The sequence below is a fragment of the Spermophilus citellus genome (assembly GCF_964194105.1).
Source record: "Spermophilus citellus genome assembly, chromosome: 14".
NCBI classification, from domain to species: Eukaryota; Metazoa; Chordata; class Mammalia; order Rodentia; family Sciuridae; genus Spermophilus; species Spermophilus citellus.
This window is the reverse complement of record NC_138194.1, coordinates 67170012-67183227: the sequence shown is the minus strand read 5'-3', so window position 1 is coordinate 67183227 and position 13216 is coordinate 67170012. Positions and strand designations below refer to the sequence as shown.

At 33.1% G+C, this 13216-nt stretch overlaps 1 protein-coding gene across 8 annotated transcripts in view; it reads left to right on the top strand.

Moving 5' to 3' along the window:
- STK3 (serine/threonine kinase 3) overlaps positions 1 to 13216 on the top strand; it is a 287918-nt gene that overhangs the window by 248133 nt on the left and 26569 nt on the right. The window contains exon 11 of one of the 8 annotated variants that reach the window (XM_081265614.1): positions 13116 to 13178. The exons of the other annotated variants lie outside the window; for them this stretch is intronic. Coding sequence (XP_081121740.1) covers positions 13116 to 13178 — 63 coding nt within the window. The remainder of the gene's footprint in view (positions 1 to 13115; positions 13179 to 13216) is intronic. 8 annotated transcript variants of the gene reach the window in all.

Below are 13216 nucleotides of genomic sequence, written 5' to 3'. Positions count from 1 at the left end.
TTGCTAAATATCTAGTAATTTCAAACCAAATCTGCTATATAGTAGACCTCTGATTTCTCCGCCCATAAAACCCATTCCATTCTTACCCCCAAAATTAACAAAACACTATAGGATGACTTTCATTAACCATTGTGTGTAATATTGTTCCCTTCTTAAAATTATTTCCCCTTTTTATTTTCCTCTTTTATTTTTTCCAAGATATTCATATTTAATTTTTAGGCCTTTCTTCAGTTTTACACCTCTTTCAGATTAACTTAGCTCTCCATCATGTTCTCATTCCCTTTTCAATTTAACAGAATCAAATATCCTTCTAACAAACTCCTGACAGGTAGGAAGACATCATTTTTAAAACTTTAATTCTTGCCTGTCACAAAGATTCTTGTACAGTGAATCAGGTTGCAACTTAATTAATTTTTGATGTTGGAAACTTATTTTCCTTGTTGCTTTTATTTTTACTCTTCTTCTTCTCTGCCACTCTTATGCTGTTTTCTAATGTTCACTGTTAGAGAACTTAGAAATATTCATTTGTACATTTAACCATCATTAATGTGTTGCATTGAGCTTTTTGGAGAAATTTTATGAAAATTTAGTAATAACAAGTGAATAATGTCGTGATTTCACCAAAGTCATGACTTAGTCTTATAAAATATAATCTTTTTTTCTTAACAAGTAATTTATATTCCTTTTATTTGCACTCTATTTTGACAATGTTTTTTATTTCATGCTTACATTTGAGTGCTACCTTTTATATTTTGTTAAAACATGAAAGTGGAGGTCAGTCGAGCCTTAGTTTTGCTTGTGTATTAAAAATAGCTCTATTTAAAAGATAAGTAATAACTAAGCATAAGCAACATCTGTAATAGGAGTTCTTTTATGGTTTTTAATTACTTAATTATCAGTGTAGAAAAGAAAGCTTTATATGCCATTCTTTCCTCTTGATTTTTAAGACACTATTTGATCTATGAACCCATATAATTTGGTATATTGACCTTACTTCTAGTTTTAGAAGTTTCTAGCCGAGTTTCCCAAATTGTTCATCAGTATTTGTTTGAAGTAATCATTTTACGTATACTACCAAATTACAAAGTAATGTTTTCTTTTACTTTGCTTGATACACATACTGTCTCTTGTTCTTATGTTTATTTTGTGGTAGCAAGGAAAGAAGTATGGAAAGATACCATTGGGAAGTTATCAGTGGTAATTTAAAGAGGCAGAAGTAGGAAAGATGATTAGCTTTTACTTGATATACCTTTCTATTTTTTTTTTACTTTTGTATATGAAAAATAAAAAATACAGGAAGCATAAGAAAAAAGTAAAACTCTTATCCCCTCTTTGAATTACTATCTAAATCAATAATTTCTAAACCTACTACTATCTGAATCATGTAGGAAGATTTATTAAAAATCAGGCCCCTGGCTCTGAATCTTCAAGAGTTTAAACATAATACTAGTGGAACTCAGCCTGTTGGATCATCAGAATCACACACACACACACACACACACACACACAAAAAAAAAAAAAAAAAAAAAAAAAGCTTTTAGATTTTTTTCCTCCACAATAGGGAATTTGTAGTTAGTGAATAGTTTATGAAACTTTCAGATGGTTTTTAAAAAAGCTTTCTTGTGATTTGAGTGACTCACCAGGTTTGAGAACCACCAGTTCAGATTTGTTTTCTGTATGCAAGATGCATACAGCTGTTACATAGTGGTAAAAGAGGGAAGTGCCCTAAGAAATAAGGTGGTGGGGGACAAGAATGTCAAGTTACTACTTCTATTATTTAATATTGTTTTGAAAGATAAAAATGAAGTATAAATATTACAGAGGATGTGAGAAGTATCATCATTATTTGAAACTGAAAATATTTGATGGTCTAAGAAAACACTAACTAACTTAGAACATTATTAAAAGTAATTACAGTAAGATGGTCAGTTACAAAATAATTTTAAATTAATATTTTCTCTATATTAGCACAGAGTAATATGTGTTTAAAGAACTTGTTTATCATAACTCAGATATGTATAAAAGATCTATAGCCATACATAAGAAATTTGCTTATGAACTTAAGTAAATTCTACAACTGTTGGAAGTGAACTGTAGAACCTAAGTAAGGAACATAAAAACAACTTAGTAAATGAAGAAACACTTCATGTTTGTGGGAATAATAGGAAGATTTAATATTTTAAAGTTAGTTATGCTATATGAATATGGCATAATCAATCCCACTATTAGATATAATTATAATATACCAATAAAAAGTAAAGTTATGCATTCTACCCCTCCCATTGTTCTCCATTATTTAATATAATTAGAATTAAAATTTCAGGGTTTTTTGTTTCTGTCTGTTTTTGTTTTTGTAAAACCAGACAGTGTTTATCTAAAATTTATTTAAGGCCAGTAAAAGAGAGAGAGAGAGAGAGAGAGAGAGAGAGAGAGAGAATTTTATTTATTTATTTATTTTAGTTTTTGGCGGACACAACATCTTTGTATGTGGTGCTAAGGATCGAACCCGGGCCGCACGCATGCCAGGCGAGCGCGCTACCGCTTAGCCACATCCCCAGCCCCCCAAGCAGAGTTTTAAAAACAAAAAAAGAGATGTGAATTACTTATATGAGCACATATTGAAAAACATTTTTTAAAGTCACAGTAATTAAAACAGTTCTAGTAATAAGTTCAGGAAATCACAATAAATGTGAAATTTTTATTAGGAAAAGATATTTAGTTATTTATTTGTTATTAAACATGTTCAATCTGGTGCTGATATAATCACCTAAATGTGTTAAAAGAATAAATTCTATATGGATTAAAGATTAAATGAAAGTAAAAATTTAATAGAAAAATACAGATGCATATGTATATAGTCTTCATATGGAGAAAGGCTTTTAGTGTATGATAGTAAAAGCAGAAATCACTTTTGTTAAAGGATTTGATTGAGCTGCATAAATATTTTAAGCTTCTCTATGTCAAAATAATGACTAAATAACTTTATTGAAATAAGTAAAAATTTCTAAATAAGTTGGAAAGAAGTATATAAAACATGGTTTTTACACCTTTAATGATAAGATTAACTTAACAATTAATGATAAAATTAACTCCTAATATTGGTCTGGGGAGACAGGGAGCATATGTAAGTTTAAACTTTCAAAGAACAATTTGGCTATATGTATCAGAAGCTTTAGAATGCCTTCATATCTTTTTACTCACTTATAGAAATATAATCTAAGAAAATAGATATGTGCAAACAACAGTTGTAAGGACATTTTGGGCAGTATTATTTAATAATTCTATGTCCAGAGACCCACTCCTTCCAAACTCCCACTCACCATTCCTCATGCTCTCATTTTCATGGTCAAAGGTGAAGGCATCTCCATTCTAGACAGCAAATTGGGGACCAACCAGCTTTTGAGGAAGGTACCCCAAAGCTGCCATATAATGCTGGCCAGTACTTAGTCTCATGGCTACACCTCATTTCAAGAGAGACTGCAAAGTGTTGTCTCTGTTCTAAATGTCCATATGCCCAACTAAAAATGTCATGTCTATGGAAGAAAGAACAGATATTGGGGGACAGCCACCCATCCGCCACACCACATATCCTCTGTATTTTCATCTTCTTTTTCTTAGTTCAGTCTTTATTTTAAGGACACTCAGTCTCTCTACTTCCACAATCTTTGTGTCCAGTCTATAGACCATCTAGGTGAATCCTTGACTGCTTTCTCATTCTCTGAAGCTACATATCCACCATTAGTGTCAGTCAGTCACTAAATTCTCTGTCAATATGTCATTCTTTGAGATGATGTATTTTTCCTACCCAAATACAGGAAATTAGTTACAGTGCATAGCAGATGAGGTTATTGCCACTAAACATTACCAGCTGGTTTACAGCATTTGGAAGTATGAAAAGAATCAAGATTTTTGCTCTTCCTTTTCACCCTCTCCACACCCTACTCCAATAACTAGGAAACAGAAGCATTTTGTACTGCATTGTTTAGGAGAACTTAAAAGTATACAGATGACAGTCCCTCTATCATATTCTCTCTCAATAATTTAAAGCAGTCTCCAAATTACAAAACTGTATCTGAATCCTACCCTGAATTTTTTCTTACTTTCTTTTTAATTAAAAAAATCTGTCTTATATAATAAAATTATTTTCAGTATTTTATCTCAGTAAAATGAGTATACTTTTGCCAGCAGCTCTATCTGCATGGGTTATTTGATGAAGCCACACTACTTAACTTGCTTTTCGTATTTCACAGCTATCACTCTGACTGTTCTGTGCCAGAGAGAGAAAGGAGCAGAAAGAGAAATAGACACTGCTATCTTTTTCAATTTTGCAACTTTCCCCCTTAAATGATTCAATGGTAACTTAAAGTGTACAATGCATATAAAGAAACTCTGGTGTTCTTGACAGTTACACCAAAACTTGAACCTCTCCATCATAGCTATTAGCTCTTATATTGAGCAGGATGCAGAAAAGACATAAACATCCCTGTTTTCTACTTTTTAAATTAACACAGAGACCTGTAAATTGCCCACACAACTAGTCAATGTTGAAGCTGAGAATCGAATCCAGGTCTACCTAATACTACCTAATACTAGTGCTTGCTCTCCATCCATGATAAGTAATATACTGAGTCCCTAATAATAGAGTGAGGACATGAGGATGGTCTTCATTGGTCATATGGCCACAGAATTATATGAATTGTTCTTTGTAGCTCCAGAGGGAGCCACTGGTTAGAAATGAAGACAAATTTTAATTGTTAGAAAAGATATTTTATAACAAAATAGAATGTATTTCAGAAAAGGGATGGAATGGAATGCCTTTTGAAATAATGATTGTGAATTACAAAATAGACTGAGGGATTTAGAGGAGACAGTGAAGTAGTAGAAAGTACTATACTTGCAATCCGCAGATAGCAATTAAAATTTCATCTCCTATGATGTGCTATTTGCCTTGAATATGCTATTTAAGTTTCTAATCACCCCAAAGTCTCATTGCATTTAAATAAGTGACTTGCATGCTGTATGTGGTCAGTATATGTATGTTGAGTGAATAGCACAGCATAGGACCTCTGTCCTAATACCAGTACCACATCCTTGATTTTCCCAGCTCAGAAAACTCTCTCACTCTATTATACTGTGTACTGTTTTATCTGTATCTTATTTTTAATTTATCATTTTCTCTTTTACGGTTAACTTACTTATAAGGCTCAGAGCTTCTTGGCAGCAAGGTCTATATTATATTATATTCACCCTTGTATCCTCTTCTGTGCCTTACTCAGAGTAAGCATTCAATAAACACTTGTTGAATAAATTAGATAAATTTACCTGATGCCCACAATTATTAAAAACAGACATTTTTGCAGTCATATTTTTCTCAATAAAGGTTATTTTGGCTCTTATCAGCAGAGGCAAATACATGTCAACAGTTTGAACAAAAGTCTATGAATTCATTGCTTGACGTTAGATTAAAACTTGTTCAGATAGGGTATTGACACTGACAAGTAGCCACCTCAACTCAGCTTCACCTTCTGAAAAAAAAAAAAATTCTACCACACAGCACCTGGAACTCATTAGATTCTCTCATTTGAGTTTTGCTGCCTTGACATTATGTCTCACTAGAAGTCTAAATATTTTGTGGCTTTTTTTTTTCAAGTATTGTTTCCTGAGAAGGTGTTTGACTAAAAGTCATTCACGTTCCTCTAATCTTTCTTCCTCTCCTCTTCCCCACTTTATCTTACCTTCTTTCCCCACAACTTCCTCATGACTTTCCCTTCACCCCCTTAAATTCAAACAGCAAACAATGTCCTAGAACTTGTATACTATAATTTATGTGGCTAAGTGGAGAACTTGGTCATTCACCATGAAAGTAAAACACCTCAAAGTTGTGAGTGGCCTGATTCAAATATCACTTTCATGAAGACTTCATTGAATCATTTCACCATTTTTACACAATATTTAACAGCCTACACACCCTCTTTCCTCTGTGTTTCTGTGTTTGATCTTCCTCCTAGTATAGATCTGATTATATTATTGACACTTTAGATGTTTGTGTTTCCATAGCCATATAGGGAGGGACTACATTTCTCTCTCTCTCTCTCTCTCTCTCTCTCTCTCTCTCTCTCTCTCTCTCTCTCTCAGTTGTAGGTAGACACAATACTTTTATTTTATTTTTATGTGGTGCTGAGGATCAAACTCAGTGCCTCATGTGGGCTAGATAAGCGCTCTACCACTGAGCCACAACCTCAGCCCATTTTATTCTTTTATTTTATGTGATGTTGAATAAATAAGTGTGGATATGACATATCTAGATAACTTTCTATATTTTTGTCACAGTTTTTTTCCATAAAGGCAGATGCATTTTTCTTGCTTTATAGATGACAACCCTTAAAGTTTAAAGGAGTTAAGCTTACCCAGTGCCAAAGAACAAATAGTTGGAAGAGCTGTAATTCAAATCCATGGTTCCTGAAGCCCAACCTCTTTTCCATATATGTATATGTGTGTGTGTGTATGTATATATGTATTATATATTTTCTCCAAAAAGTGTCTTTCAGTATATTCCCTTCTTCCAGTTTCCATGGCTGCTGTCCTTAATCAACTTGACATTACCCTCTCTTAGAATTTTGTTCTAGGTTCCTGATCGATCTGTTCTTGAATTCTTTTCCACTCTTAACTCATGCATCATTATTCTGATCATGTCATTTCCTTTGAGAAATCTTGAATGTCTCCCTACTTCTTGTAGGATAAAAGCTTAACTTTTTGGTGCGTAATCTCCACTTTCTGCCCTTATCTACCTCTCCAGCTTTACGCCTTCTCTGTAATTCCTAAACTCAAATCTCACCCTGCCACTTCACTATCCTGTGCACATATATGACTGTCTTCTAGTTCTTTGTCTTTACTTGTATCTTACTGTGCTGTTTTGGAGTACCCTTTCTTTCTGTGTTGCTAGTTGAAATCCCACCCACCTGAAATTGTCTCTTCAATTAAATATTTTCTCTAGTTGTAGTCAATCTCTTTTTCTATATGCTGCTTTCAAGTTGTAATTGTTCATGACTAGGTTAGGTCTTTGATAATGCATTGGAAGTTCTTTGAGAATAGGAATGTGTCTTCAGCTATTTTCTAGTTTTGTACCTAAAATTTTGGACGTCTAAAGTGAATCTAGCTTCTGGAGCAACTATTGGTACCATGTAAAATTCAAATTAACTGGTTGTATATGGGTGGTCTTCTGACCTGTCATAAACCATTGAGTTTATAAATAAAATTATCCTTATAAATCAAATGAGTATGTTTACTTTTGCCAAAAATATTAAAAAATCAGATTGTTCTTTAGTACTTAGTATAGAGTTTTGTGTATATGTATATGTACATGTGTATGTATTATACATATGCATATATGATTTATGTCACAAAGAAAGAGGATCTTGACTTGTTAAATCTTAATTTGTGTGTATGTGTATTTTAGACTAGTCACTTTTAACTGCACTATGGAAAACCTGGTTCCAGTATTATTTCTTTATATTTACTATGACAAAAGAAAAACAGTAAAATAATTCACACTGAAAGAACCTGTGTTAGGACTGGGGTTGTGGCTCTGGGGTACAGCACTTGCCTGGGATGTGTGAGGCCCTGGGTTCGATCCTCAGCACCACATATAAATAAATAAAGTAAAATGTCCATTGGCAACTAAAAAATATTTTTTAAAAAATAATCTATATTGGCTTTAATAGTTCATAAACTTGTGTTACTCTATCTTAATCTAACATGGACTATTCTTTACCTAGTTATTATCTTATCTACTCTTCAAAACTGATCTTAGTTGTCTATCATCCAGGAAAGTTTTTCTAACCCTTCACTCAATCTATAATTGGAACACCTGAAGTTACCGCCAACCCAGCAATTATCTTGCCCAATCTAGCATCATACCTGCACTATGTATGGCAAGTATTCAGCAGAGGTTGGTAGAACTAATGAATTAAAAAGTGAAAAAATTTAGAGGTTAAATATGTACCTCTATGTTGTGAGAAGGTCCCATTTTTAAATGCCCTCATTCTGAAAAACAGAGTGTAACAAATTGCAGTACAGAAAATGTTTGCATTTTTTTATAAAAATATTCACGTATACATATGTCTGTCTGTTGTGAAAAGGTCTGGAAGTTGATTAACAAATCACAGTGGTTTTTCTTGATGAGTTGAGTGAATGGGGGCGTGGAGAGTTAGAGATAGACTTTCATGCTTTATTTTGAACATTTTTGCAATGTTATCATTTTTTATTAAACATTTATTACTTCTTTAAGTTTTGAGTAAACAATAAAATAAGGTAGTGCTTCTCCTCAAAAAACAATGATACTTTGGTATTGAAGTAAAAGTATTTTTAATGACAAAGTTTGGCATTTTCCCTCAATTTTTATAGGAAGGAAATTATTGTCTTTTTTCACATGGCTTCCTGGTCTTGAAAAATTGTGGAACTTAAAATTAAGTAAACTATACTGTCCTTAAGCCATGGTGGCACATATGTCAGAAAACTGAATCTTCTCACTCTGTTAATGTTCAAGACTAAAGCAGTGGTGGCAGGTCTTAAAAGGCAGTAAAAAACTGGCTAATTTTCACTGAATCAAGGTAGCACTCTTAGGTTTTTTTGAGACTATCTTACCGCCTGTTTTCAGGCACACCCCTATGTTCCTTTGGATAACTTAAATTCATGCCACCTAGCAGCTGGTCTTAATCACCACGGTAAACCATTTCTTCTGAGCCCAAGCCAAATGAAATTACCAGTTTAAGATACCCAAGATAATTCACCACACCCTAAGTAAAATTGGTTATTCCACTCCTTGCTTCTTTATCTTTTTTATGAACCAAGAAAATAGTCTTACTAAAACAAGATTTGTTGAGCCTTCAGAGTTTTGGTTATTTTAAGGTCTTTCCTAAAATTTTTTCACATGGTCCAGCTGCCAGACAGATTGTACATCAATTTCCTGCAGCATTTGGCAGGACTGTGTATTTACTGCCTTAAAAACAATTTGAATTTATTGATTTTGAAATTTGTGATTACTTTCTAAAGTCACCCCCAGCCCCAGCCTAAATTTACTTTGGAAAAAAATAGCCACAATAGAACACATTGGCCCATTTTTGTGCCAAGACTTTCAGGGAAATATTTTATATGATTAATATTGTGTAGCTAATACAGTGTAAAAAATCGATTTTATCCATTTTAACTTATGAGAGCATGACCATCCTGTGTGAACTATTTAAAGAGCCTGTGACTTCACTAATCCAAAATTAAGTGTTTGTTACTGCTATTATTTATGTGTACTATATTAATCATGTAAATTAATATTGGGCCACATTTCTTTATAAGAATTGAATCACATTTCATCAGCAGATCCAAATCTTTTCTAACAAGGGCAGCATTCTAAACCTTGCCTTGGACAAGCTGAAATTAGTAGACTTTAGATTTGGCTTAATGAAATACATAGATACCAGGCCTTTCTGATAGGTCAGTTTGAGAGCTTCTACCTTATCTGTCTATTCCTTTAAAACTGTGTGTTCTAAAAGATTGCTGTTCTTCCTCTCTCATTAATAATCAGAAGAGAAGCAACATTATAAAATCTGTATGATGATTTCATTCCATCAAACTCAAACTGTTTTATAAAACATTGGATCATTTGTTTCTAGGTTAGTATGTTTTTCTGAAAGAGTTAATGTAAACACTGTGGGAAATCAAGAAATAGCTATTTGAAATGCCTGCACAATACTCTATTATCCTTAAGAGTTACAGCACCTCACAAATAACATAACTTCTACCCAGGGAATAATTGACTCACCATGGAGGTCTGGCTCCTTGTCTCATTAAATCCTCTAGAATTGCTGGGAGGTTGCTTGCAATTATTCTTCTCTCTGTTTGACATATGTGGAGAGTTAGGCACCAAGCAATTAGAGGTCATGCGCAGAGTCTCTGAGGAGTGCTGTTTAAGTATTGGTTATTGAATTGAATGGTTACTGAGAAAATGTTGAGACTTCACTCCTGAGGGCCATCTCATAGGGGACAAAGTGACCTAAGTGCCAGGAAACAAGTCCTTACCCACTCTAGACATTGCTAATCTCTGCCTTCATTTACAACTTATTGTATTTTGTATGTATATTTCTTTTTTTAATCTTTATAAAAAATGTAACTGTCATTAGTCATTTTTAAAAATTTAATAAAGAACATTTAGAAAAAGATAAACACAATAATTTTGACAACATTTAGCTTTCACCTTAATCACTCTTAGAATTCAAACCTTTGGGTTTATTTATTTGAGAGAGGGGGGAAAAAGTTTCAAAAGGGTGTAACTGACTTGGAAGAATACTGTATTTTATATGCAAGACTTGTATGTCAAAAAATCCACCCGTTTTCTTTTAGAAAGGCTGTTTTCTTCTAGAGCTTCTCAAAAAGGTAAATACTGTAGATGAAGTAACATTAGTATATGTTTACATTTACTGAAAAGTGTTTAGATGGGGAAGGCAGAAAAAAACCTTGAATTTGTATCCCTCCATGTCCTTTTAAGTTAATCTTTGATGCTAACTCAAGGGCAATATGAGAAATGTATGGAACTAGAATCAGTTGAAAAATATTCCACTTCAGTGACTAAATTTTTTTTTCTATGAAAGGTTACTAAGTGACAAGTACAGTAAAAACCTGATTGTCAAAACTTCATTCCATCATTTAAAAAATATGGGGCTGAAGTTGTGGCTCAGTGGTAGAGCACTTATCTGGCATGTGTGGGGCCCTGGGTTTGATCCTCAGCACCACATATAAATAAATGAATGAAATAAAAGATCCATTTACAACTAAAAAATATTTTTTAAAAATACCAAATATATTCTGATAATTTTTCCAGATAATGTTCAGAATTTATGTTTTTGACTCAGCCATAAAGACGAATGAAATGATGGCATTGGCTGGTAAATGGATGGAACTGGAAATTATCATGCTAAGTGACATAAGCCAGTCCCAAAATATCAAAGGCTGAATATTCTCTCTGATATGTGGATGCTATCACACAGTAGGGGAGAGGGGAACAGAAGTTCATTGGATTAGACAAAGGAGAATGAAGGGAAGGGAAGAGAATAGGAATAGGAAAGACAGGAGAATGAATTGGATATAACTTTCCTATGTTAATATATGAATACATCACCTGTGAAACTCCAAATCATGTACAACCACAAGAACGAAATCCTAGTTAGAATAAATTATACTCCGTGTGTATAATATGTCAAAATGTACTCTGCTGTCATGTATATCTAAAAAGAACAAATGCAAAAGAAAATCTATCTTGAGAGTATAAAATCTAGAAATATTAATCAAATTATTAACCATCTAGGGTAGTTATTTTTCATTCATGCATTGAAAAAATACCACCTTGAAAACTTACTGTGTGCCAGGTGCAGTAATGGACAAATTAGAAAAAGTCCTAGTTCTCATTCTAGTGTTTATTCTTGTGGATTTTCTAGCAGTAGTTTATGTATGTCAGAATAATGTGAGATTCTTTTTCAAAACATATAGTTGGTACCTTGACATCTCTTCCCAACAAGAAATATCAAAATATGGAAGAAAGAGGCTGTAGGCATTTTGAGTAATTTCTAGCTAGTTTTCCTTTAACTTCTTTCATTATGAAAAAATTTTTACATTCAAAAAGCTGAAAAAATAGTACAGTGAAAATTTATACTTCTGGATCCAATAATTATTGACATTTTCCCATATTATTGGCTGTGTATGTTTTCCCCAGCCAATTTTGATGCAAAAGTATTTCCTGAATTATTGCCCCAGAGAATCTTTGATTTAGTAGATGATGATGATGATGACAGTGATGACGATGAGGAAGAATTCTGTTTGATTTTATTGCAGGGATAGGAAGATGGTGGTAGAAGGCATATTAAGGTTGGATTGCCTTTCAGTTAGCCTCTAGAGTATTGTTTGTATGCTGGTCAAGATTATTATAGAGTGATGTTATCATCTAGATTATCTGATGCAATCTGAATTCAGCATCATGGTACATTTTAAGAGATTTTGTTTGCTCTTGATGAGTGGGGTTTTTTAAATTATATTGTGGCAGCTAGAAAAGTGATAGGCTTCCCTCTCCCCATGATATTAATATAGCCACTCTGTTCTTTTTGTCTTTACTCATGCTGTATGTTTTTATATCCATTCACCTTGACCTCTCTGTGCCTCTATATTTAAAGCAAAGCATACTTTCTGCCCAACTTCCCCAGATGTTTAAAATATTGTTGCACTTGTTTTCTGGACTTCAGGGAGAAGTCTGATGATCAAATTGTTGCCCCATTGTACATGTCATTTTTCTCAGTCTCCTTTCGAAACTTTTTCTTTATTTTTGGTTTTTATCAAACCTGAGCATATGTTTTCTGATGTTGTTTTGCAGTTCATGAGCATCTTGAATTTGTAGGTGTTCATCTTATACAAATTTAGGGATATTTTCAGCTATTATATATTCAGACATTTTATCCTGCCACATTCTCTTATTCCCACCTTCTGGGACTCCAAAGAAGCTTTATGTTAGATGTTTTGATATTGTTAACAAGTTCCCTGAAACTGATGAGTCTTTTCTCTCAATATTTACTCTCTCTTCAGATTGGATAATTTTTATTGATCTTTTTCCAATAGATTATTTTGTCATCTGCGTTCTGCTATTAAGACTGTCTAGTAAACTTTTCATTTTAGAAATTGAATTTTTCATTTCTAAAATGACCATGTTTTGTTGTTGTTATATTTCTATTTCTGTGTTAAAGCTTCACATTTTTTCATATATTATAAGCATATTTTCCCTTATCTCACTGAGTATAATTACTGCAGCTTTAAAATCCTGTTACTTGATCTCTTGATTATCTTTTTCTTAGGAAATGTTTTCTTTTTCTTTTCTTTTTTTTTTTTTTTTAGGTTGGCACAATGTCTTTATTTTATATTTACATGGTGCTGAGGATTGAACCCAGTGCCTCATGCATGCTAGGCAAGCACTCTACCACTGAGCCACAACCCCAGCCCCGGAAATGTTTTCTTATGGAAGGGGAAATTTTGTTTTGTTTGTTCTACAGAGCCTTCAGTAATTGGTTTTTGTATTTTGTCCACAGTTTATCTGTGAAAGAGGTTACCTATTAAAAACTTTCTCTGACATAACAAAAGCTGAACTTCAGGTATGCTTCTTTATCCTTTAATTGCCTCTCAAGTTTCT